Below are 27,414 nucleotides of genomic sequence, written 5' to 3'. Positions count from 1 at the left end.
ATTTCAGAGCTTCCAAGGACTTAAGGTAGTGACGTGTTGGAAACACTGTCGGCGATTTCCATCCGGTATACTTTTTCAACTCATCGAAGTTCATATGTTTGGAAATAATTAATTGAGGTGGCTACTGCCCTGACATCATGTGCTTTCGGGAAAGAGTCAGGATTGGCTTGCTTAATAAAGTACAGGATTTGTTGCCTGATGCCCTTAATGGATAAAGTTCCACCTTTTTCCCTCTTGAAGAGGGGACCCGCTGAGATGAGGAGGTCCTGGACAGAAGGCTCGTAAGGTTTGTAAAACTGGGCAAAGAGATACATCTTGTGGAAGGGGTAGTACCTTCCAAGGTTCCCACCTCATCAAAGGATCTTCATTCTTTGCTAAAAAGCTACGTTCCGGAGAAAGTAGGACTTCCCCTGTGGGAAGGAATTGAATATGATCCGGATCTCTGGATAAAGCCGACAGTTCTGAAAATTCTTGCTCCTGAAGCCAAGCTTAATAAAAATAGGGTTTTCTTAAGAGCATTATAAACGAGCATGTGTCATTATCGGTTTCTGAAGCAGTTTTAGAACATCGTTTAAGAACCATGAAATTGACGTAGGCCTTACAGAAGGCCTAAGTCTAGCACATGCCTTAGGAATAGACGAGAAGTAGGAATCCGTCAAGTCTATTTGAATCCAAATTGAAATATCTTTTTCAAGGCTGACTTGTTTGTCGTAATCGTGCTAGCTGCTAAACCTTTTTCAAATAAGGATCTGAAAAAGGATATAGCTGAATTAACTGTCATGATTCTAATATCTGATTCTCTCAGGAAGATTGCTAACTTTTTGACAGCAGCATCATACTGTCTCAAAGTTGAATCCCTTTTATCGGATTCCAAGAAGAGAATATTCTGAGGGTCAATATTCGCATCTCTTTTTGCCGCAAACTTCATGAAATCCATAAAGTTAGGGTTTGAGAATCCCTGAGGAAGCGAACACAGTCTTCGTTTGTACTGACTGGGAGAGCCTGGGATTGGGGATCCGAAGAGGACGAAGGCCCAGTTCCAGAATTAGGGGATACCAGTTGCTCTTCGGCCAGTCTGGGGCTACTAGAGCCACTTGACCCTTGAATGTCCTGAGTTTGTTTAATACTTTCATGAGAAGATTCACTGGAGGGAAGACATAAATCTTCTTCCAGTTGTTCCAGTCTAGAGCCAGGCGTCCGTGGCATAGGCCAGAGGGTCCAGGTTGGGGGCTACATAACATCAGTAGTTTGTGGTTCGCTTGAGATGGGAAGAGATCCACCTGTAGCCCTGGAACTCTTTGAAGGATCCATTGGAACGAACTGTTGTCCAGTGACCATTCCGACTCTAGGGGCACTGATCGGGATAGGGCGTCTGCTATGACGTTTCTCACTCCAGCTATGTGAGTGGAGGAAGATGCCAACTGAACTTGTCTGCCAGGAGAAGATGGCTACCATGACATGATTTAGATGACGTGACTTGGAGCCTCCTCTGTTTATACAATGTACTACCACTGCGCTGTCCAGGACTAGCTTTATGTGGAGTACTTTGGTGGGACGCAACCTTTTTAGAGTCAAGAAACACTGCCATTGCCTCCAGTACGTTTATATGGAACTGACGGAAACTGGAGGTGACCAAGTCCCTTGAACCTTTTTGACCTGGATATACCCTCCCCACCGCTTAAGGACGCGTCTGTGTGGATGGTGATCCCTGGTGGAGGGAAAAACTGAAGGGGTACTGACACTGACAAATTCTTGACTTTCGCCCACGGCCGAAGTCGATTCTTTAGAATCAGAGGGACTGAGGATAGTTTGTCCCTGGACCTGACATTGCTCGCGAGCGCCAGATTCTGGTTAGGTCTTTCAGTTTGGCTTTCATTAAGACGTTCGTCACTGATGCAAACTGGAGAGAACCCAGGATCCTTTCCTGAGCTCTCCTTGACGCCAGTTTGTGACTTAGAAATTGCTTGACTGACTTCGCTATTTCTTTCCTTTTGGTTGATGGAATCGACAGAGTGTGGGAGGATAGATTCCATTGAATGCCCAGCCACTGAAAGTTTGACTCTGGAGTGAGTCTTGATTTGGTCCTGTTTATCTTGAAGCCTAGATATTCCAGGAACTGAATCACTTTCAGTGTAGCTCTGTTGCATTCCTCGACTGTTGGAGCCCAGATCAACCAATCGTCGAGATACGCTACTACCATAATCCCTTGTGTCCTGAGTTGTTGCACTACCACTTCCCGCTAGCTTCGTGAACACCCTGGGTGCCACGTTGAGTCCGAAGGGAACTACCTTGAAGGAGAATGTCTGGTCTCCTATCTTGAAACCCAGATACGGACGGAAGTGTCTTTCAATAGGGATATGATAGTAGGCGTCTGTAAGATCGATAGAGGTGGTGACGGCCCCACGGGGGAAGTAAGGTCCGCACCTGTGAGATCGTGAGCATCTTGAACTTGTCGCAGCGGATGGCTAAGTTTAAGCGGGACAAGTCTAAGATTACCCTTCTTTTTTGTGAGCCTTTCTTTGGCACGCTGAACAAGCGACCTTGAAATTTTAATCTCTTGACTCTCGCTATAGCTCCTTTCTGAAGGAGGTCCTCCGCGTACTCTGTCAATTCTTTGGAAGGAAGTTGACGGAAAGGTCTGGCTGGAGGTGGGTTCGTCAACCAGCTCCAACCCAGACCTTTTGACACTATGCTCTGAGCCCATTCGCTGAAGTTCCACCGGTGGCGAAAGTGAAACAGCCTCCCTCCTACCTGAAGTTCTTCATTGGTTCTGGTAACCGCCTCGGCCTCCTCTGAAGTGCTTTTCCCCTATTAAAAGGGCCTCCCGATCCTCTCCCACGAAAGGAACGCTTACCTCTGCCTCCCTTACCCGAGCGGTCATACTTCTGTGAAGCTTGACTCTCGAAGGCTTGATGTAAGCTGGAGAGATGGCGTAAGAGGTGGAGGGCTGAGGCTGAGGGGATATCACATAAATTGGCTGTGATTGACCTTTAGAAGTGGAAGGTTGGGCTGCCTGCACTAATGGCACCGCTGGAACTTGCTGAGGAAAGCGTGGTTGCTTTTTCTGGTAAGGTTGGAAACGCCTGGGTTTCCTCTGTCCCTTACCTTTAGCTGTTAGGTCTTGCCTCCTCTTAGCCGTAAAGGACCCAACGGTCCTTAAGGCTCTGTTCAACCTCGTAGCCTCTGACTGGACTTCCTTTACCATAGCTTCTGGGAAGAGATCTGCTCCCCAGATGTTAGACGAGAGTAACCTATTCGGCTCATGCCGAATGGTTGCCGCCTCTTGTAGACATGCTTCCTACAATTCGTTCTAGCAGTGGCAAACTCAAACATATCTGACTGTACCGTTTGAGTCAGGGATTTGGTCATGAGCTTAAAAAGCGGTTCTGATCCATAGGCTATGGTTGCTACCTCGGTCATAGCCATAGAGTTAATTGATCTGGCTAGTCGCGATTTCGCGTCAAATTCAGCCTGAATAAGGCTATCTGGGAGCCTGGGTAGCTTTTCACCAAACTGCTCCATAGCACAGTCCGGTTTGAGTTTGCCAGCTGAGAAGGTGTTCGGCAAGTCTTCCCACAATTCTCCGGCTGAGGGGAGTAACGGAGATGTGGGATCTGCTTCCTTTCAATTGAGGTATGGGTTCTTTCGGGCCGCTGGGATGGTCGACCTCACGATCTTGGTCAGGAACGGGAGCGGGGTACTCTCATCCATTGTGAAAATGGTAAAGGGACTCTTAAAAGGTTGTATCTTGGTATTAGAACAATCCATGTCCTCTAAACACCTGAGCCATTCTCTCTGAGCCTGGTCTCGTGAATAGAGGACTGTCTCCTTTGGTACCCTATCATCCCGAACCATGGCTGAAGGTGTGAGCCTTGCGTAGCCTATGAACGGAGGCTGGAGGTCTTCCGGGTAGAACTCGAAGTCCTCAATCCTTCGAGTTCCAAATTCCGGTATAGAGATGAGACCGTCCTGGAAGGGGGCGTATGACGCTACTCTCCATGGGTTGTTCATAGAGAACGGAGGTAGCGAGTCATACGGAGGAAGCTGAGTTCCACTTGTATTGGAAAGTGGAGGAGAGGCTAGAGGAGCTTCTCTCAGCCCGGCTATAATGGAGTCTTGGGAGTAATCCTATCCGACAAGTCGAGAGATCATTTGTTCCATGCTACTCTTTAGGGACCCAACCAGGTCGCCCACCTGTTTGCAAACACCAGGCCAGCATTGGAGTCCAAAGCCGGTAGCTGCTGCGGAGGTGGAGGGTGGCTCTGAATCGGAACCAAGGGTAGCGGAAACTGGTGACTCTGCCGGAGTGCGAGATCTCTCTCTGGAGGATTTACTCCTCGAGGACTTAGAGCCGGAGCTAGAAGCTTTAGACCTGTCTGCTCCGGGATTCCCAGCCGGAGACTTACGCGAGGAGGATGAAGCCGAGGTCGTCTTCTTAGACGACGACGACGTCTTTGTCAAGGATTTCACTGCTTTAACCCCTTGACCTTAGGTCTAACCGAAGCGTCAGGAGGAGAATACAATTCATCACCGTAAAGCCTTGGAAGGATGGAGAGGTTGCAGGAGTAGAAGAAAACCAGTTACGCCAAGGGTGACCCTTGGGTGTCCACCTTACCTACCTCGACCAACAGGTCGTCTACACCTACCATAGGTTCAACATTAATATCTAGAGTCGCGACGTCCGTGGAGATATCCTGGTCTTGATCAGTTAATGAGGCAGCCAGCTGTTGTTGGATGAAGGCGATAGTCGGGGCCGCCTCTACTGGGTCGACGTATCCTGTCGCCTTGCCTCCGGGGAAGATTAATACCGCCAACCGTTTCTCTAGGATGTAGGGCAATACCCTTGGCGGCGTTCTTCCCAAAACCGCCGACCCAGGCCCGCAGGGTAGCCAGTTTTTTTTTTGCGGTATCCTCACTGCCGGCGCCTGGAAGAGAGGGCGTAGATTCCGAATTTTTTCCGATTTAAGAATCACTTAAAACTAAAAACTTAAAGTATAACTTAAACTAGATGCCCTTAAGTTAAAGTGAATGATGAAAAACTTAAAGTCACTAAAATAGAAGCGGAGCAGCTACTGGAGATGGAATACTTACCCGTCCAAAAGCTGGCTCACCAGATCGTAACATATGGTACACGTCTCATGGTACCAGACCTGGATGTCCCCGTGCGGAGTCGCGCATGGGAGCATGGGACCGGCAAACTTCGTGTCCACATGGGTCCTGAAGTGTGCGGCGCATCCCGGATGCTCACAGTTGGTGGCCTGTAAGTGGAAGACACATGAGTATCTTAAAGAGTAGTCACTTACAGACTAAAGGACAGAAGAACTCCGTTGCATGCCGGAGCTCGGAAAAAATTTGGGCATAACCCTCCCTGCATCGCCTGAATAGGCTATAATCCCGGAGAGATCCGGTATAAGGCATGTAAGGGAGGGGGGGGATGGTTTAAGGTATTAAGATAAACTTATAGTTAATCTAAAACACTAAACCTAACACAAACGAACCGACCAAGTCCAGTGCGTAGGGAGTGTAGTAACTCAGCATACGGTAAGGTTAGCAGGGCGACCCACTGTATGTTCCGGTCCACTCTACTGGGTGGACTAACATCTTTCCACTGGATACCAGGACTCCGGTCAGGGAAAGGAGCCTAGTAAGGTGGGAAAGGGCGAGAAGACATACAGGCTCGAGCTAGCATGGAGCGACAAGGGTAGCAACGGAGGGGGGGGAAAGGCCAGTACCCCCCCACTAGTACCACCCGGCCGGACCGAGAAGCCGGAGAGGTCGAGTCCAGTTTGGGTCTGTCCCGACTCCCGTAGCCCCCTCCGCCTGGGGGGAGAGAGGGAGGCAGGCTCGGTACGTGAGCGAGCATGGGCAGACCGACCCACCCTCGCCCGAATCTATGGAAGAGCGGGAGGGGGGGGAAAGGAGGGTGACTGGGCAGGCGTCTGGCTGTCTCGTGATCACGTAGTGACCACGAGGCGGTAAGACCAAAATAAGACAACTAAGCCTAGGACAAACCAACTGATCAGAGAGATGCTATCGGGAAGCAACTGAACTGAAAAGCGGTAGCATATAGGCCCACTGGGTCAAAACCAACTGATCAGAGAGATGCTATAGGGAAGCAAACCGACTGATGAGCGGTATGTATAGGCTCAATGAGCCAGGACCTAGGCTAAGCCAGACGCCTAACTAACCTAACTATAACAAAATACACAATATAAATAAATAAAAATAAAAGAAAGAAAGCAATATAGTAGGAGAAAAAATCCAGGAGTGAACGACTAACCCGAAGGCAAGTCTACCACTCAAAGCTAGTCAGAGGCCGATACTAAGAGCCGGGACTAGGGTCTGGACAGAAGAAGCCTACGTAAGGTAAAAGACATGCAAGCATGACAAACCTGAGTAGACAGTACCCTAAGTAAAGCGGATAATTAATATAGAGCGTACATAGATAAGGGGATGTTCTAGGTATGGGAGACCAAGAACGAACCCACCACGAGGCAGAACCATGCTGCCATGCTTCGACCCAGAGATCGTATTTATACCTAAAAAAACGGCAAATACTGTCTCAGGGCCGGAAAAAAACCAACTAACCATAAATACTGAGTACTTAACTTAGCTGCTGCGATAGCTGCACGCTCCATTATAGATAAATCCACGAAAGGGCACAAAAAACACAGAGAGAAAAAATATCACGTGTGACTCGTGTGCGCTAACTGAAAAGGATGGCCACCAGAGGCGCAGCAGTCGGCAGCATGGGATGGAGTAGTAGTAGTACGAGCTGCTCACTCTGTGGGTCGGCTCCCCTCATGGAGGTTTTTTGTAGTGGGAGATTTCTATTGGCATTTGGCTCGTGGTAGTGGTCTCACTCGCCTAGTGTTCATACCGACACCCTCCTGGAGGGTGAGCGAGTCAGTTATACTGACCTTTTTCTTTATTTTATTTATTCTCTGGTATGTGTTAGTACATTTACCCTAGAAATAATAGATTAAAGGATATTTCGCGCAGCGACACGAGCTGAGCCAGAAATTTTCCTATCTTGAGCAAAGCATAAGTTGATTGAAGAAATATAAACATAATATTGCAAGTTTTCTAAGCCACAGTAGAAAATAATGAGACTGAGCGAGCGGCCTACCTCCCGGTACCAGCCAATCAGAGGCCGCCAAACAAAAGTCTCGTAGGCGCAAGAATCTACCTTAAATGAATCGACTATACATGGAGGCATTGAATTTTACAAGATTTGTATGATATTGATTTGAGAGAACTACCACTTTTTATTAAACCCTTTTCAAAATTGCAAAGATTTATGGTGCAAGTTGGAGCAACAATGTTGGTTGTTCAGTACCAAGAAGGAGTGCCTCAAGGTAGTGTCTCGAGTGTCACCCTATTTGCATTAGCAATTAATGGCATTGGTAAGATAATTTCTAAAGATATTTTTATACACTGTTTGTGAGGACTTCTTCGTGTCATTTGCATCCTCAAAGATGGCAGTAGCAGAGTGACAAAATTTTTTGTCACCAAAACTTTAATAGTACACTTTTACCGCCTAAGAGGAGCTCATCCCAATCCTGATTTATTTATAAATGGACAATGAATCCCTTGTAAGACAGAAACCAAATTTCTTGGACTAATATTTGACAACAAGCTTACTTGGTCTTCCCATATATCTAACTTGAAAACAAAATGTGTAAAGGCACTAGATCTATACGAGTATTATCTCATACTTCATGTGATGCTGACCAAACACAGTTCCTCAGACTATACAAAGCTATTATTTTACCAAAGTTAGCTTATGGTTACGAAGTGTTCACATCTGCCCCTCTGTATAAATTAAAAGCTCTTTATTCTGTTCATCATGCAGGGATTCGGATTTCTACAGGAACTTTTAGATCTTCTCCCATTGACGGTATGTTGGTGGATGCTGGAGAGCTTCCTCTGGATCTCCATTTCCAGACTTTTCTGGTGCGAAGTTGGATTAGGTTCCAGAGACTTCCAAATGAAAGATGTGTTCCTTATTTTAGAGACCATTCAAAAATACCACATCCATTTGCCTTCAGAGTACGGGAAATCATGACCAATTTAAACATAACCATTACTCGTGTTCTGTCTTTCAAGTTTTCAGTAATCCCACCTTGGAAGCTACCTTATATTACATATTGTAACTACTTTAATTCATCCAAGAAGAACTTATCAGAGGAAGTGAAGAATATATCAGAGGAAGTGGTACGACTTACTTTTTTAGAGCATACATCTCGGCATGAAAGTGACATCTGTATATATACTGATGGTTCCAAATCTGATACTGGTGTTGGCTATGGAGCAGTGTTTCCAAATTTTGAATGCTGGGGATCATTACCTAATTATTGCTCCATTCTTACAGCTAAGTTATATGCCATTTTAGTTTAAATTAAGGAAATTTTACTTTGTGAAGATAGCAGTTTTACTATTTTCACAGATTCTCTAACTGCAATTCAAGCCATGAATTTTTATTTAAAACACCCTCTGATTTTTGAGATTTTAGAATGGTTGTTTTTAGGTAACTGAAAAAGGAAGACCGTAAACTTCTGCTGGGTACCAGTGCACACAGGAGTAGCTGGAAACGCAAAGGCAGATAAGCTAGCGAAAAGGGCAATTCATGATGGTCCACAAAAGAAATATTGCATTACCATTTTGAGATTTTTTCCCTTACATACAAAAAAAAAAAAAGCCCAAGAGAAATGGCAAAATATATGGGAACATTTTGTAGAAAGCGATCAAAACATGTTGGAAATTACGAGATCAGTAATTCCTTTTAATTACGTACAGCAAAATGTCAAGGAGATGGGAAACAGCCCTTTGCTGCTTAAGAATTGGTCACACACACCTGACACATGGTTATTTAATGGCCATGGTGGTCTGAAGAGCTCACACTGTTACACTGAGTCACAAGAACATCACTTACATGTTATTGTAGACACCGAACCATAGCAAATATGATAACATATAAACGGAATAGAGCTCGTTTTTTAAAGGCAATGAAAAATGCCAGAAGGCAGTCATGGCCATCATTTGTAGCCTCCATTAACCGCCAAACATCTATCTGCAGTTTTCATACATTCAACTTCCCTGTCAGATATATACTAAGCTATAGACTCCGTCGTCCCCGACAGAAATTCAAATTTCGCGGCACACACTACAGGTAGGTCAGGTGATCCCGCCGCCTGCCGCTGGGTGGCAGGAATAGGAACTATTACCGTTTTAAGCCAGATTTTTCTCTGTCGCGGTACTAGTAACATCGTTTGCTAGTTCCTCCTGACTTGATTTTTGAATTTCATTATGCCGTTGATCTTTTGGACTGCTATTTGGTGACGTATTGGATCTTTGGTTTGGCATACGCTATTGTGAACTGTTTTTTGGATTTGGATTTGGAATTTCTCATAATGTCTGACGTGTCGATTTCGTTCAGAGGTGTGTGAATGAATGAGGAATGTTTTGTGAGACTACCGAAGCTTCGGTGAATCCTCACACCACTTGTAAAAATTGTAGAGGGAATGTATGCTCGCAATTGAATACATGTGATGAGTGCAAGGATTTGAATGGGGAGGAATGGAAGTTGATTGATTCCTACCTAAGAAAGTTGGAGAGAGATGGGCTAGAAAAGCCTCTTCCAAAAGTGTAATATTAGGTATATTCCTATATATATCATCTGCCTGACAGCGTTTTGCGCTTGACAGTAGCCCGATGTCTGGCTGGCCTATTGCTAACCCTATTGTTTCCTCCCATACAGCTTTACCTTCCCGATTATCGGACTCGGCAAGCTCAACATCTGAAATTGCGAGTCTGAAAGCTTCGCTTAAGCATATGGAACAAAAAATTAAAGAACTGAAGGTAAGTGCAGTGAAAGTGTTCCCCAGTAAGTGGAGGGTGCGTCTGATCGGCTCTGTCTCGCTCCCAGGCCTAGACCTCTTTCAAGCTCCCAAGCCCAGTGGAGAGGAAATGTCGAAAGCCGCAGGGAGGTTTCAGAGAATCCCCACCGGTCAGGCGTCCCCTCGGCAGATCCCGTAGTTACGTCCCGGGCTGCCAAGGATAGTCGTTGGAAAGACGTCCTTAAACAGTGTTTTTCTTCGTCTGATTCCTCATCTAAAAAAGGATGGAGTTCAGATAGATTGTCGAGACCTTCGAAGAAATCTTGGAAGTCTCCTTCATTTTACTCAAGCCCTGAAGAATTTCCGGAAGAATATCCTCCGGAAAAGAGGAGGAAGGAAGTGTATTCAGAAGCTCCTTCTCCTGCATCAGAAATTGGAAAGAGGGACGTAGCTACGACGATGTTAGAGGATATGCAGAAACAGATATCTTCGCTAGTAGGAGTTCTTAAATCTGATCCTCCTAGAAGGAAGGATAGATTTCTCCCGATCAAAAGATCCCGTCCTTTAGAACTCTCTGAGAGCTCAGACGAGGCGCCTGCCAGAAGCCTGGCGCCAGCCAGACATCGGGCTACTGTCAAGCGCAAAACGCTGTCAAGGCGAGATGATATATATAGGAATATACCTGAACCTCCTACTAGAAGGAAAGCACATGAGATGTCCGAATTGAGGAGTAAATTTGGAACTCCCGAAATCGGACGAACTCCTGAAATGAGGCACAAAGCGCCTGAAGCGCCTGAAGTGAGGCGCAAAGTGACTGAAGATCCTGGGACTCTTGTGGCGAGGCGAAAAGCGCCTGGAGTGCCTGAAATGAGGCGTAAAGCTCCTCAAGTAATGGAAATGAGGCGCAAGGCGCCTGAAAAGCCTGAAGTGGCTGAAAGGAAAAATATTTAATCCATAGAGGCCTAGAGCGCCTGAAAGGAAACGTAGAGCGCCTGGAGAGCCTGAAGCGCCTCAAAGGAAAAGCAAAGCGCCTAGAGAGCCTGAAGCGCCTGAAAGAAGAAGCAAAGCGCCTAAAGAGCCTGAGGCGCCTGAAACGAGGCGCGAAGCGCCTGAAGAACCTGAAGGGTCCGAATGGAGGCGCAAGGCGCCTGGAAAGCCTGAAGCTGCTGAAACAAGACGTAAAGCGCCTAGAGCGTCTGAAGGCAGGCGCAAGGATTTTTACAATCCAGAATACAATTCGGATGAGTTATCGGAGTTTGAAGCGGACTTGGAGGCTCCCTCTTTGGGAATTTTCACAAGATCAATTTTTCCTGACAGGGTCTCTAGGGTCGCACAGGCGATCGTAGCCCCTGTCGGGAAGGAATTGATCATGAAAAAAGGGAACAACATTTAAGGACTTCTGGTAGGGACGAAAGGTGTCGCACAGGCGACCGTCGTCCTTGTCAGGAAGGCCTTAGGGTAAAAGAACAACATCGGCCTTCTCCTGGCAGGGACTCAAGGTGCCGCACAGGCGGCGTAGCCCTTGTCAGGTTGCAGTCGGTGTTGCTACAAGCCCTTTACATTCCCGAGAGAGGAGTCCTCCGGTCGCACACTCTTCTCCGAATGAAACTCAACCGGAATTGGAAGATGTCTCGGACTCTGAAGAAAACAAGGGGGCAGGTCTTACAGATTATAAGACATTAACAGCCCTCTTGTTAAAAGAATTTGGAGAGTCTCTGAGTCCTGCTGCCCCTCCTTCTCCTCGGTCTTTATTTTCGAGTACGAAGGCTGCGAAGTCTTCCTCTTTCTTGAAGATGCAACCGACCATTTCAATGAAGAGGGCTTTGCAGTCGGTCGGAAATTGGCTTAAAACCAAGGAAGGAGGCGGGGAAGATTGATTGTGTTTACCTGTCCCCTTCCAGGCTATCAGGAAAGAGAGGGATTTGGTATAGCACAGGAGAATCTACGGGACATTTCCTCTTCCCTCATCTGCTGAAGCGGACTTCTCGACATTGGTGGATTTGGCGGAAGGAGACATGCAATTCTTCCATCGGCCCAAAACAAGCTGGGGACAATGTCTGAAATGGACCATCTCCTCAAGGGAATATTCCATGTCTTGGAAGGGTTTTAACTTCCTAGATTGGTCCCTTGGGGCTTGGCCAAGAAGACGCAAGACCCTCAGTTTTTGGAGCCAGAAGTCTTGCATAGTGTTTTGGCATGTATGGATAAGGCAGTGCAGGACGGATCGGCTGAAGTGGCATCCTTGTTCGGGACAGGAGTATTAAAGAAGAGGTCTGTCTTTGGTTCATTTCTTACCAAAGCAGTCTCTCCAGTACAGAGGGCTTCTCTTTTATACGCCCCTCTGTCTAAACAGCTGTTTCCTTCTCAGTTGGTAAAGGACATTTCCCATACGCTTACTGAGAAGGCAACACACGATTGCTGGTACACTGCTAAGAAGCCTAGACCAGCTGCTTCGTCTCGAAGAGGGAGCCAAGACCTGCCCAACAGCCCTTTCGAGGTAGAACTTTTAGCCGAGCCCCAAGGAAGAGAGGAGGAGAGAAAAGAGGAAGATCTTCCATCAGAGTTCAAAGAAGAACGCTAAATGAGATTCCAGTCCTTCCAATCACCAGTAGGGGCCAGACTTCTGGGATTCTCGGAAGCATGGGCTTCAATGAAAGCAGATTCTTGGTCCCTGCAAGTTCTAAGGAAAGGATACCTCATCCTCAAGAACAGACCTCCATTGACGACGACACCGAGGGAGCTGTCAGCGAGATACAAAGACCCTGTAAAGAGAGAGATCCTTCTTGGGTTGGTGCAGCAAATGTTGGAGAAGGAGGCCATCGAGGTAGTACAGGATCCGCACTCCCGAGGTTTTTTACCAATCGCCCTATTTTTGTTGCGAAAGACGGGGGGTGGGGGGGGGGAGGCCGGTCCTGGACGTGAGTGCATTGAATCGCTTCGTGGAGAAGACAAAGTTCTCCATGGAGACATCCAACTCGGTTCTCTCTGCTCTCCGTCCAGGAGATTGGATGGTCTCCCTCGACCTGCAAGATGCGTACTTTCACGTCCCCCTGCATCATTCATCGAAGAAATATCTTCGATTCATGGTGCAGGGAAGGATTTATCAGTTCAGGGCTTTGTGTTTCGGCCTCTCGACGGCTCCTCAGGTGTTTAGTGTTGATGAGGAACGTAGCAAGATGGCTACATCTGAAGGGGGTGAGGATTATCTCGTTTACTTAGACGATTGGCTTATAAGAGTGCAGACAAAACAAAAAGTGCTTGGAGGACTTGGAGATAGCTCTTCAATTGACCAGATCTCTCGGATTGCTCGTAAACCTCGAGAAGTCTCACACAATCCCCTAGTCAGACTAATCGTCTATCTGGGGATTCGGATGGATTCTCAGGGTTTTCGAGCGTATCCATCCAAGAAAGAATCTTGAAAGGGTTGGAAAAAATTTCGGTCTTCCTAAGAAGGAAGGAACGAAGCTCAGCGAGGGAATGGCTCAGTCTTCTGGGCACTCTTTCCTCGCTGGAGCAGTTCATCTCTCTAGGGAGGCTGAATATGAGACCCTTGCAGTTCCATCTAAGAAGGAGTTGGAACAGAAGAAAGGGAGATCTATTGGATACCTTTCCCATAGGAGAGAGTATCAAAAACCACTTACAATGGTTGGTTAGAACCAACTGAGAAGAAACAGCGAAGTGTTCCCCTTGTCCCTTCAGAACCCTCACCTAGTGTTGTTCTCAGACGCTTCAGACACGGTGGGGAGCAACAACTAGGGACGAAAGGAAGTGTCAGGCAGTTGGACAGAAGAACAGAAGGCCTGGCACATAAATGCAAAGGAACTCTTAGCAGTGCACTTGGCACTGCAGTTTTTCGAGAACGAAGTCAGAGGCGTGGTGGTCCAAGTCAACTCGGACAACACCACGGCTCTGGCTTATATAAAAAAACAAGGGGGGACACACTCTTTCTCCCTTTACCAACTAGCAAGGGATCTGTTGATATGGACAGAAGAAAGAGGGATTCGACTCCTGACGAGGTTCGTTCAAGGAGGAAAGAACATAAGAGCAGACAGATTGAGCAGGAAAAACCAGGTCCTTCCAACAGAGTGGACCCTTCATTCACAAGTCTGCCAGCAACTATGGTCTCTTTGGGGGAAGCCTCAAGTGGACCTGTTTGCAACATTCCTATCCAGAAGGATGGAGAACTTTTGTTCGTTGGGGGACGATCCCAGAGCCCTATCCATAGATGCCATGCTCATGGATTGGAAGGGCATAGACGCTTATGTGTTTCCCCCATTCAAGATGCTGGGGGAAGTAATGAGAAAGTTCGTGTCCTCGGAGGGAATGAGGATGACATTGATCGCTCCTTATTGGCCTGCAAGAGAATGGTTCACAGAGGTACAGGAATGGATAGTGGACTTCCCCAGATCTCTTCCCGAAAGGACAGATCTGCTCAAACAACCCCACTTCGAGAGGTATCACAAGAATATCCACGCTCTCGCTCTGACTGCCTTTTGACTGTCGAAAGATTGGTCAGAGCGAGAGGCTTTTCTCGCAAAGCGGCAAAAGCAATTGCTGGAGCAAGAAGGTCCTCAACTATGCGGATGTACCAATCGAAGTGGGAAGTTTTCCGTAGATGGTGTAAGAAGCTGTCCTCCTCCGATACCTCTGCGACCGAAATTGCTGATTTTCTTTTGTTCTTACGAGAAGAATCTCATCTGGCAGTGTCAACCATTAAAGGTTATAGGAGCATGTTATCAGCTGTGTTCAGGAATAGGGGCCTGAACATAGAGAATGACAAAGATCTGCATGATTTAATTAGATCATTTGAAACTACAAAATTAAGAACTTCTCTCACCCCTAGTTGGAATCTGGATGTGGTTCTCAAATATCTTATGTCGGAGAGATTCGAACCTCCCGATAAAGCTACTTTCCGGGACTTGACTAGAAAATGTATTTTCTTAATAGCTCTCGGCACTGCAAAAAGAGTGAGTGAGTGGCAAGCGCTTGACTCGAGAGTGGGTTTTAAGAAGGATTCGGCTGTATTGTCCTTTAAACCTTTATTTCTAGCTAAAAACTGAAAAACCCCTCGAGATTCCTTGGCCTAGGACTTTCGAAGTAAAAGGCCTTTCTCAATTAGTTGGGAATGAAATGGAAAGAACTTTATGCCTTGTGAGAACTTTGAAGTTTTACCTGCAGAAGAAGAAGCAGTTGCAGGGTTGCAATCAAAGTTTATGGTGTGCGGTTAAAGATCCTAAAAGAGCTATGTAAAAAAATGCCTTAGCATTTTTTGTTAGGAACATTATAACTGAAGCCCACATGAGCTGTGATAGTGAGGCATATAAGACCTTAAGGGTAAAAGCAGCACGAAGTACGTGCAGGTCGCTACATCATTGTCATCAACAAGAACATGTCAATGAAGAACAACTTAGCGGCCTACGTATTGGAGATGTAACTCAGTGTTCGCCTCACATTACTTGAAAGATGTGAGAGTGACATATGAGAAAGCTCTCTCTAGGGCCTTATGTATCAGCGGATACAGTGCTGGGAAAGGAGAGAAGACTGATCCTTAATATTAATTTTTGTCCTTATATTTTATATATTGTGATTTTAAAATTATTGGTGTTGAGTTTTTAGGTTGTTTGAAAGGTGTTTGGGGATAACGCCTTTCAATCATATTTACTAATCCATGGTTAGGATCGGGTGATCGGGATCAGTATTTTACTCCTTTATATGCCAAGAGGCATAGGTATATTGTCATGTAAGTGAATAAGACTCCAGTGACAATTGCCATTAGGTTCTGTTGAGTAAGTGGATAAGACCCCATTGACAGTCCTTTTCTAGAGTTCTCAGCCATAGGGCACCACCCTCGCTGAAGCTTTTGAGGCGAAGCAGACTTCTCAGCACAAGCTATGAAATCTTCCGCCTAAACAGGTAGGAAACTAGGGTATTGTAATAACTTGTATTACCTACAACATATGTTGTTTACCTATTAGGTCAGTAATTAGCTGTCTCTTGCCCTCCGCCAAAGGTGCCAATCAGCTAAGTATATATCTGACAGGGAAGTTGAATGTATGAAAATGATATTGTTATTGTACAATAAAGTTTCATACATACTTACCTGGCAGATATATACGATTGTATGGCCCACCCAACCTCCTCACCCAGGAGAGGTGGGGAAGAGAAAAATCTGGCTTAAAACGGTAATAGTTCCTATTCCTGCCACCCAGCGGCAGGCGACGGGATCACCTGACCTACCTGTAGTGTGTGCCGCGAAATTTGAATTTCTGTCGGGGACGACGGAGTCTATAGCTAAGTATATATCTGCCAGGTAAGTATGTATGAAACTTTATTGTACAATAACAATATCATTTTTGGAAGAAAATAAAAAAGTTTGCCAGGAAATTTACTCCCAATCCTCCCCTGGTACTTAAAGTTAATAACAACCTCATCGCCAACGCAAAAGATGTAAGTGATAAACTCGCCGATCTTTTTACTCAAGTTTAAAAAAAATCTGATAGTTCCCCTGGATATCAATATAGAAGAACAACTGCCATTCAACTTTTCCACAGATAGGGTTGAGCCATATAATATACTCTTTACAGAAAGGTAATTTGATGCTGCCCTAGCCAGCAGCACTAGCACTGCCCCTGGTCTGGATGAAATTCCCTATGAAATGTTTTGGCATGTTTAAAAAATACAAAACTCTTTATAATAAGTATAATTAATAGATTTTGGCATGAAAATAGCTACCCAGCTATATGGGAATTGGCTTTTGTCTTACCTTTTGTTAAACCAGGTAAAGACCCTTTTTCAGTGGCTAGTGATCGACCAATATCACTAACCTGCTGTTTATGGAAGCTAATGGAAAAAATGGCGAATACAAGATTTGTCTGGTATTTGGAGTGTAATAATATTTTCTCACCCTCACAATGTGGATTTATAAAAATGCACTCAGCAGTAGATGTCCTACTGCAGCTGGAAAACTCCATATGTGAAGCATTTGCCTCCAAGTAGCACCATATAACTATTTTTTTTTATAGAGAAAGCTTATGATACTGCTTGGAGGCATGGCATTCTTAAGACAATTCATACCTGTGGTCTACGAGGAAAAATGCCTCTATTCATTAAAGCATTCTTGAAATGTAGATATTTTCAAGTTAAAGTGGGCAGCTTATTATCAGATAGATGTCAAGAAGAGGGTGTCCCACAAGGGAGTGTGCTTAGTGTCATGCGTTTTGCATTAGCAATAAATGGTGTCGCATCTGTCATACCCAAGGATGTATTGAGCACCCTATTCGTAGACGATCTTTCAATATCCGTTGCTGCATCACGAATGTCTGTTGTAGAAAGAAAATTACAGTTGACAATAAATAAGATAGTAAACTGGGCAGAACAGCAGAGATTTAAAATATCAGCCAGTAAGAATACTGTTAGGCATTTTTGCCGCATTTGAGGAGTACACCCGGACCCAGACATTTATCTGCATGACCACAGTGTCGAAGAGGTATGCTTCTTAGGCCTTATTTTCGACAGAAAACTCAATTGGCTTCCCCATCTGAAACATATTAAAACCAAATGCCTTGAAGCTGTATTTTGAAAGTATTATCTAATACTAACGCGGTGCAGACAGGCAGACAATCATAAAACTGCACAAATCTCTTATTACTTCAAAGTTACTTTATGGATGTGAGATATATTCTTCTGCATCATCTAATCATCTTGCTATCCTAGATTCAGTGCATCATGCTGGTATGTGCTTGGCAACGGGTGCCTTCCGATCTTCTCGCATCTTAAGTTTATTAATTGATGCAGGAGAAATCCCACTTGAGTTGTATTGCCAGTCATCAATTATCAGATATTGGTTTAGGGTTCAGAGAGTCCCAACTCTAAAGCCTTTGAAGTAGCAAATAGAAATTCTTTCAACAACTTCTATGAAAATCTTCCGAGGTTTCCTAAGCCTTTTAGTTTTAGAGTAAAAAAGGTCTTGGAAACAATGAATATGTTAAGAAATCCTGTATGTCCAGTTAATTTACCAATCACCCCAGCATGGAAATTACCTGTTATTAAATTTTGTAAATAGTATTTTAAAGGTATTAAAAGAGAGAAATCTGATATAGAAATCAGAGCATTATTTTTAGAAAATACTGCAGAGCACTACATTTGTTTTTTCTGATGGCTCCAAAACTGATGGGGTCGGATATGGAGTTTTTAGTGATGATTTTAGCCGCAGAGGAGCACTACCCATCATAGCATCGAACTTCACGGCGGAACTGTATGGAATTTTAACAACATTAGAACATATTGCAACCCTCCAGAATTCTACTAATATCACCCTCTTTTGTGATTCCAAAAGTGCATTACAAGCACTAGAAATTTTCAATACTGATCATCCAATCACATTGAAAATCTCTCAGTGGGTATTTCTACATCAGCGTAGAGGGATTACTTTATCTTTTTGCTGGGTCCCAGCGGATGTAAATATATATGGAAATGAAAAAGCAGCCCAACTAGCTAAATCAGCAGCAACCAGTCTGATACCAAGACCAATTGCTGTACCATATATAGAGACTTTTTCCTCGTATATCAAAGTTCATTGCAAGATTATGGGAAGAACAATGGAACGATGTAGTACCAAATAAAATGAAAGAATTTGCCACACATACACACCCCTGGGAAAATGAATATATGCCTAGGAAATGAGAAGTAACAATATGCCGCCTCCGTACAGGACATTCAAAATTGACTCATAGGTATCTCATGAGCATGAATATCAACCTTACTGTGACGACTGCTTTGTCCCGATGACTTTTAAGCATTTGCTAGTTAATGTCCTAGTCATCGGGAACTGAGAGAGCAGTACTTTAAAGACAAAAGAGATGGAGATGGTAATTACAGTATGGCAAAGATATTGGGTGAAGAAGCAAAGTATGATTATGAGTGTGTTATTGAGTTTTTAAAAGAAGTTGGTGTTTTTTAAGAAATTTAGTTATTTTGCTTTTGTGTATATGTATGTGTGTATGTATACGTAGTTTTTTAACTATGGTGCTTTTAGTTGGTATGTAGCGACTTTATGTTAGCTGTAGTACAATAACTGATGTGGAATTTTGAGTTTTTTATGATGTGTGTGTGTGTTTTCCCCAAGTTGTTTGTACAAATGGTTTAATTTGTCATCAATGATCCTGGTAGTCATGGCACCAGATAATTATTAATTATTCATTCTTTCATTCTTCATCGAGGGGTGGTATTCTTGCTACCACCAGTTCTATAGTAACTTGGAATTTCATCAAAACTTTGTTCCTACATGATATACAAACCCTTGGTCCTTTACATAAGGAATTACTTTCAGCGTAGGTTGGAATTACGGCTGTTACAAATCTTGAACAAGGTGGTTATACAATAACTACCATCTGGTAGGCGGGTAGGACCGCCTGCCCGGATGTAAACACTCCACTTTGCTTTCGGCCATCTTCTGATAAAGACGTATGTTTGTGAGCTCTTGCTGACTAGCTGTTAATCATTTTTCCCGGTGACTCACGCCTTGCTGGTGATTGCTGTCGCAGTAATTGCTCGGTTCCCATGGTTGACATGATGGTTCCCACAGGACCGTGCATGCAGAGACCGGTAGGGCCTCTCCCATTCGGTCCTCTTTGAGAGGTTTCGGCCTCGACGAGGACTTTGATGCGTTGGAAGACGGTATCAGATTTCTCCAGTCAGGTACATGCTCAGCCCCACCTAGATGATGGTCACGTTTGCGTGACCGACTGGTCTTGGTGGCGGTGAACATTTTGCCTGCTGTGCGAGAGTTTTGTAACCCTCCTCAGGAAAGCATTTTCTCCAGACAATAACGCTTTCCTAGACTCACGTCGCGGCCATCACCTTAGGTTGATGGCTGCCTGTGACTCACTTCTGCTAGTTCCGCTAGGAAGGCTAGCAAGATCATCCAGTCTCCTCACCTATTCCCTCTACTTTCCTATGGCTACGCCGGGAGGGCGAGGGTGGAATATTGGGAGGGTGATCCTGCAGAGTTCTCTCCGTAGGATTCAGTGTTGGAGCACTATGTTCCTGGAGGGACCTTAGGATCCTACAGGACATATGTTCACGTTGTTGAGGAAGGATCTTATGTCAAAATTGGAGATATGTCTCCCTGGCTTATTTGCCCTTTGGACAGAATTCAAATTGCCATCGCCAATGGGTTCTTGCGTTTTGGGAGCCTCGAGTGTATATTCTGTTGAATTGTACTCTCATTCCAGTCTTAAATGCTCACATTAGGACTGGTTTTATGCCCGAAGATCGTTTGACGAAATTCGGGGGGGTCTTGCCGAGCGCTTAAAATTCTTTGGAATTTCTAGCACTCTCCAAGTGTTTTGGTCTTCTACGATCTGCAAACACTTGGGCAAGACGAGAATTCCTGATAATTGTTTGCTATGATACCTGGGTATCTTGCTGAATGCTCGAATTCCTTGTAACTTCTGGCATTCTCAGTTTATGGTTTTCTGTAATTTCCAAAAACTCAGTCAAGACAGACTTTCCCGGTAATTGTTGTTATTACGAAAATCATGAGTTTCTCTTAAGCCATTAAATTCCTTGGAATTTCTAGCGTTTGCAGAGTGATTTGGTTTTCTGAGATTTCCAAACACTCGGGCAAGTGGCATTCCAAATGAGTATTACAATAATCGGGAGTCTCACCAAGCGCCTGGACCCTTGGTTTCATTGGCGCTCACCAGAGTGCTCGGCTTCATCATATTGCCAAGTATCAGGGTGAGACAAGGCTTGCCTGATTATTGTCATACAAGAGTCAGGTTTTTCTCGCCGAGTGTGGGAATTCTTATGAATTCTAATGCTCGCCAAGTGCTCACTATTATAAATGCTTAGATGGTGAGACGAGTCTTTACAGAATCCCTCTTATCCTTCTTCTCGGAGCTTCAGCTTCAAAGGAGAAACAGTTAATTGGGAAGAATAATAGTTCTTCGTTGACGATTACCACTCATAATTATGTAGTGTATCTGCACAGCTCACTCGGCTCGGCACAGCTTGATCAGACAGCTCTGCCGATCTGAGTGCTCGGCTCTAATGAATGAACTCTCTGCTCTTGATTGGTGTGATTCCTTTCCATGACATAGCACCTTCCCTTCCGTGTTGCAGTGAGCTTTCACGAGGTCATCGTCTTTCATCTTCGTCATCTAACGCTCTGTCTCAGTACTGCTCATTCTCCAGGATTCTTTTCAGTTTGGTATTGTTTCTCCTCTGTCAAAAATTAACTACCAATTCGAAGCTCTTTGTTCAGCAATCACAGACTTAGGTCCTGATCCAACCCACAAGAAGCGGTTCTTCAGGCAGTACAATCTCTGTGTTTTCATTACTGAAAGACTCCACTTTTATTGCAAAATCCGACTTTCTCACCAAGCAGCAATGAAATAGCGGATTAACTTTTTAAGTCCTATGTAAAACAACAGGGATTAAAGCTGTATTCACTGGTTGGTGTCATTGACGGGACTTTTCTAAGATCAGAATCTTGAGAGTTTACTTCTCTCGATTCAACTGTGAAGACGTAGGTCCACATCCACCTTAGTCATTCACTAGTAATCTAGTACTAGTATTGTAGTATTGTTTCTCCTTGGTTGAGATTGTCAACTACTGATGAGAAACTTCTGTCTTGCCATCACAGGGACCTTGGTTCTAGAGGGCAATTGAGTATTGTCTGATGTGCATATACCTCGCGGGAATATCATCTTGTCTCTTGAAATCGTTGGGCGAACAAGATAGATGACTTGTATGGTTATTAACCCAGCATAACCTTCAAAAGGGGCGGGTGTCATGTGACTTACGTCTTGGATGCGTGACAGCGCAGTCGGTTGGCATCTGTTGATGAGTCCTAGTCCTTCATGATCTGCGCTATGGACTTTGTATTGGTGGATCCAGATCAGTCATTACTTTGTCCTATTGGTGTGCTGTACCCCATGAAGGATCGACACCCTTCATTGAGTGTCGATGCCCTTATCCACAGCAGACTGTCAATGCAGAAGTGTCCAATGACACGTTTTTCTCAGAGTCTTACGAGATCGTGAGAGACTTTTCTGCTGTTGGATAGTCTTGTGGATTGGACATTTCATCACTCCAAAGAATATGTCAGACCGGAAGATAGATGAGGCCTCATTGTGACCATATTTATATCTTTCTTCCTTCAGGTCTGCCCACAGGTCCTTGGAACCTCTTTTCCTTGGACTGGTGGTGGATGCTGGCAGGTTGTGTTTGCTTACCCGGTTCCTTCAAGAGGACAAGTTGCATCTTGCCTATGGTGTGCAGTTCTAGAGGTAATAAAGGATGCAAAAGTGACTTGCCCTCTCCACCTTCCCTGCCTCGTCCTTCTACTCCTCTTCCTTCAGGTTGAGGATAGGACTCGAACTTACTCTGGCTGGTCGGGGCAATTGATGCAGTAAGCTTACACATCGAGCTTCCTTTCTCTTTTTCTTATCCGAATCATAGAAGCAATCCCGCTCCTTCCTCTAGCAAAGGAAGGAAGGAGACTGGCAATAACGTAATGCAAACCCTTCCCAGAACTTTGCATTGATGCCTCCGACTCTAAAATAAATTCTTCCCAGCCCTTTTTCAGATGAGTTACAATTCCTCACTCATTTCGAAAAGGCCCAGAAGTCTGATTTTTTATCATGTTGCTCCTATACTCGATCAAGTTGTCAGAGGCAGGGCACTCCTCCTGGCTCTTACGACCAGGAGGAATAGCCCAGGTGTGCAGAACTCCAGTCAGTTCTAGAGGCTCACTCACATTCCTCCCACCAATCAGTGAATCTTCCTTATGTAAAGGACCTATGGTTTGTATATCATGTTGGAAGAAATCACAATTTTTGAAAGTAAATTGTATTTTTCTCCTAACCGTACAAACCTCAGGTCCTTTATATTTATGCCCACCTCATGCCACCCCTCAATCTGAAACTGGGGGTGAAAGGCAAAGTGGAGTGTTTGCATCCGGGCAGGCGGTCCTACCCGCCTACCAGATGGCAGTGCCAGGGAGAGCCATCACTGGGCCCTGGTACTGTGAGTGTCATTGGGTGGGCCCCTACCATTTGGCGAGCGAAGTGAGCCATCCAGCTGATCAGGATTTTAGAATTTGACAAATTTTAAGAGCCAATTTAAAGCCATAAATGTTCACTGGTAGGATGTAAATTCTGTTCATCTTGCCGTGGAGAGCTTTATTTATGACTTGCAGTTAACAACTTATTTTGTTATTACATTACGCATAATTTGAGATCAACAAAACTTGCTCATGAAACTCATTAAAGTGGGCATTGTGCAGTAAGTCACTGTTGGCCTGTTGCATGTTGTGTATAATTATCATGCATAATAAGTTTTGATGAATTTGAAATTCAAATTTCCCTATATTAAATAAATCATAAATGTGGACTGTTTCATACAAGTACTATACATGTAAATTATTAAAGAAATACTCCTTTCTGCTTTTCTAGCAGCAAAACACTCAATTAAATCATCAAAATCAATCTTTCATGCCAAATCACTTTCAATGCTTAAAAGACTTAGTGATGATAATCTCTTGTCCCATTGTGCTTCTTAAGTGATTCTTAATCAACTTTGATTGCTAAAGGATCTTTCTGCAGAGGCAACTGTGACTGGCAACGTCAAGAAATTCTCAAGGCTATGCATATATTTGGAAAACAAATCTTGTAACTTTTAATTTTTTTGTTGATCTTATTAAGAAGCAGAAGTGGGAGAGAGAGAGTTGTCATCTAATTGGCTTTATGTATATTCTAAAGGTACAGAATTTCCTCAGTTAGCTTGTCACTAGAGATGTCTTTGCTATACTGAATTAGTGAGAAGGTTGAGGCTTCTTCTTGTGCACCAGTGTATCAATATCAGGGCTAGTTTTGGCAAGTGCTCTCTCTCTCTCTCTCTCTCTCTCTCTCAGAGACAGACATGATAAAATACATCTGATATTTTTTTAGTTAGTAGGTAGTGTAATTATTTCCCCCTTGGTAGCTTCAAATTTCCCCCCAGGGGGAAATTTCCCCCAGGTTGGGAACCACTACTGTAAGTTCTGTAACTTACTGAAATATTTGCCAAGGAATGAGAAAGATGATGTACATCCTGCCAATCAGAATGATGGTGACTGAGCGAGACGGAGAGTTTACATCACTTATATTCCAACACGCTGAGCTGCATTCATTTACGTAATTACGTGGTGTCACTCCAGGCTTAAGATTATTTAGAAAAAGTTTTTCAACAACTATTATTTTACTGATAAACTGTAGAAACTTCTATTATATATATACGTACATATGGTTATGGTGTGTTTTGTATATTAGTATTCTCTCTATCTCTCTCTCTCTCTCTCTCTCCATTTTGCTCTCCCATTTTTTTGTCCCTCGGTCGGGTGACTGGCCCCCTTTGAGACCGGGCCTGGTGTAAAGAAACCAGCTTCACCCCCCTCTCACGGGCCCTGCCAGACGGTAGTTAACTGCATAACCACCTGTCAAGAATTTAATGGCCGTAATTCCAGCCTATGCTGAAAGTAATACCTTTTGCAAAGGACCTCAGGTTGTGTAGGTAGGAAAATACAATTTACTTTCAAAGATTGTGATATCTCATAATTATTATGTATATTTAACCAAGATACAGAGGTTTTCAGAGATATCTCATGTGAGACTGGGAAGTAAAATAATCAAAATCAACCACATGTGACTTGGTGTGAAACACACCTCTGCACAAACACATCTTCAACCTATTTTTACAACCAGATCATTCTTCAAAAGGTTATTAGAGCAAGATGCAAACAATTTCAGAATCCTCGAATAAAATAAACTTAATGCCAGCCAAAGTGGCAAAGTGACAGTCATCTAGAGTCATGCTGCCTTCCAGTGCAGACGTGTTGTGGACATTTGAAAAGGTGAGCTCTTTTTCAAAACACACAACTGATCTACCTTCTAACTCCTCTCTACGCTACATCATAGTTAACAGCAATGATTTAATCTATATATAGACATTGCAGTTGTCATTATTATTGTTATTATGAGTATTATAATTTCAAATAATTATACTACCTTACACATCTGGCTAAAGCAGATCAAGCATTTGAGTGGTTTTTAAGACAAAGCTAGTCAGTAGGAATGACTGTATGAGTTGAGGACTGTCTCAACTTCTGTAGCCTTCAAGAAGAATTGTAACATATCAGCCATTTTTAATGTAATTAAGTATATCACCAAGCACAAACTTTTTCTTTATTCTCAGGATGTTCAACTTTTTACAGCTATTCTCAGGATGTTCAGCCTCTTATAATTCAATGTGAATATACCATTTGAAACTTGGTTCCTGACGTTTACTGTCCCCCAAGCATAGAACTTGACTGGATTCATCAGAACTGCTTACAAAAGCTTGGTATCATCTTCTTGACTGTGCTTTTGATACAAACCCCTTAATCATACATGTAATACCTCCCATCCCATCCCACTTTCTTTATCATCACATCCATTCAGCCTGAAACAGTGAGGAGGATTAAGTAAGCTATATCTGTCTTAGAGAGTTTGTGGGTTAGCATTGTATGTTGAAAAAAATGTATTTTGTTACAAAAACCTGATTTTAAATTTTCTGGAAGTGTTGACTGAAAGTATATGGTCTTTTTTGCTTTCTAAATTTGAATAGTTTTGATGATTGAATAGACATGGTAATTGTATTCTTTCAGATAATTGGTGCAAATGCTGTAAACAAGTATGGCGGCCGAAGAGTGCTGTGCTTTGCTGTGCTTCTTTGGTCCTTATCAACAATTATTACACCATTTGTAGCTTGGTACCTACCTGCCCTGATCTTTTTTCGTGTGGTTTTGGGAGTTGGAGAAGGCCTTGGTGAGTAGAAAGAGGAAATACTGTTTTGAAACTCGAGACTTTTTTAAAAATAAATAAATTTTTTTGTATAATTACTAAATTATTGTGGAAATTTAACATGCTCTTAAAATATTGGATGAAGGGTGGAAAATTTTTTTAGTCAGTTTTGCTCCATTCCAATAATTTTCTAATTATCACTATTAGTTTACCCTGAAAAGGTGGGGAAGAGGGGGGGGGGGTGTTTGGGGGGTTTAGCAATCCACTGCAGGGAGAGTATCCTTACCCTCTTTGTTGTGGATTCAACTGAACATTGGGACCTATAACTCCTTTACTCCTCTTCCTACTACAAATTTTACCCTTACCCTTCTTCTTCTTTCTTTCATTGATGGACCCTTGGCATGGTATATATATTGGATTACTGAAATCACTGCTATTTTAATTTTATTCTATCTTTGAAGAGTTGAACTTGTCACGGTTTTTGGATTTGGAAGCTGACCATGACATATCTTTATTAAAATTAGAACATTACTTACTGAAACGATGCCTTCACAAGAGATGAGCATAAAGCAAATTAAAAGAAAAGGAATGTTTATTTGAAACAATAACCAGAAACCAGTGTTAAAATGATCAGAATATTAAAAATCTAGAGAAAATCAATTTAAATGTTACAAGGCATGAAACTATGAACAGTGTACAAGGCACTGTAGTGTTGCCAAATCTAAATGATGAAATTACAGACAAATTAATACCATCAAGTTCATTAAAGAAAAGGTACAACAGTGTTGAAGACTGTGAGGTCCCATGTAGGAAAGACAAAAGTTAAAACAATGAAAAATAGCAAAGATAATGTTCAGTGGCCAAACCTTGCTCTTGAAAATTGTAATATTAGGATTAAATAGGAAACTAATGTAATGCAAAAACTTGAAAATATGGTCTTACAGCCATTATATGCAGAAATCTTCCCAGATATGCATTTTGTAGTTCTCAGGAATAAAACACGCTGGGACTGTGGCCAACCTAAATGTATAAATTGTGGACCAGAATGGCATGCTCTATCTAAGGTACATATACAGTACTGAATATAAATTGGGATAAGATTGAACTGGAATGTTGATCAGGGAAGCAAAGTTAGAGCTAAAAGTGAGAGGATTGAATGACCCAGCTAAGAAATTTAGGTATGCCGATACTTCAAAATCAGACAATATCAGAACTAAAATGAATGATAACAGAAATAAAAAATACCAGCACAAAAAATACACAATGAAAAGAAATCTAATACATAAGGAAATTTCAGACATCAGTGACATTACCACTGTGGACAGTCAGTTTACCTCTTTACTGGAAATAGAAACGAATGATGACATAGAGAAAGACGAAGAATTAAAATCACACAAATATCATAAAACAGTTAACAACTTGGAAGAGTCAATTATGAGACCCCACCAAATTTCACCAAAGCAAACTCAGAAAGATAACCCACCAATTTCACCAAAAAGGGATTTTGACGTAAGGAAAAAAGGGATTTTGACGTAAGGAAAAATCTATTTCTGGGCGATTGGCTCGTGTCGCCAGCGAAATATCCTTTAATCTATTATTTCTAGGGTAAATGTACTAACAACATACCAGAGAATAATAAAATAAAGAAAAAGGTCAGTATAACTGACTCGCTCACCCTCCAAGAGGGTGTCGGTATGAACACTAGGCGAGTGAGACCACTACCACGAGCCAAATGCCAATAGAAATCTCCC

The 27,414-nt window shown here is 43.4% G+C and overlaps 1 protein-coding gene across 1 annotated transcript in view; it reads left to right on the top strand.

Moving 5' to 3' along the window:
- The window catches only part of LOC135222582 (uncharacterized), a 384,420-nt gene that overhangs the window by 80,514 nt on the left and 276,492 nt on the right, over positions 1-27,414 (top strand). Inside the window, exon 3 of the mRNA XM_064260656.1 lies at positions 25,528-25,687. Coding sequence (XP_064116726.1) covers positions 25,528-25,687 — 160 coding nt within the window. The remainder of the gene's footprint in view (positions 1-25,527; positions 25,688-27,414) is intronic.

This window comes from Macrobrachium nipponense, chromosome 8, assembly GCF_015104395.2.
Source record: "Macrobrachium nipponense isolate FS-2020 chromosome 8, ASM1510439v2, whole genome shotgun sequence".
Classification (NCBI taxonomy): Eukaryota; Metazoa; Arthropoda; class Malacostraca; order Decapoda; family Palaemonidae; genus Macrobrachium; species Macrobrachium nipponense.
The sequence above is the reverse complement of the archived record's forward strand: the minus strand, read 5'-3'. Positions and strand labels throughout refer to the sequence as shown.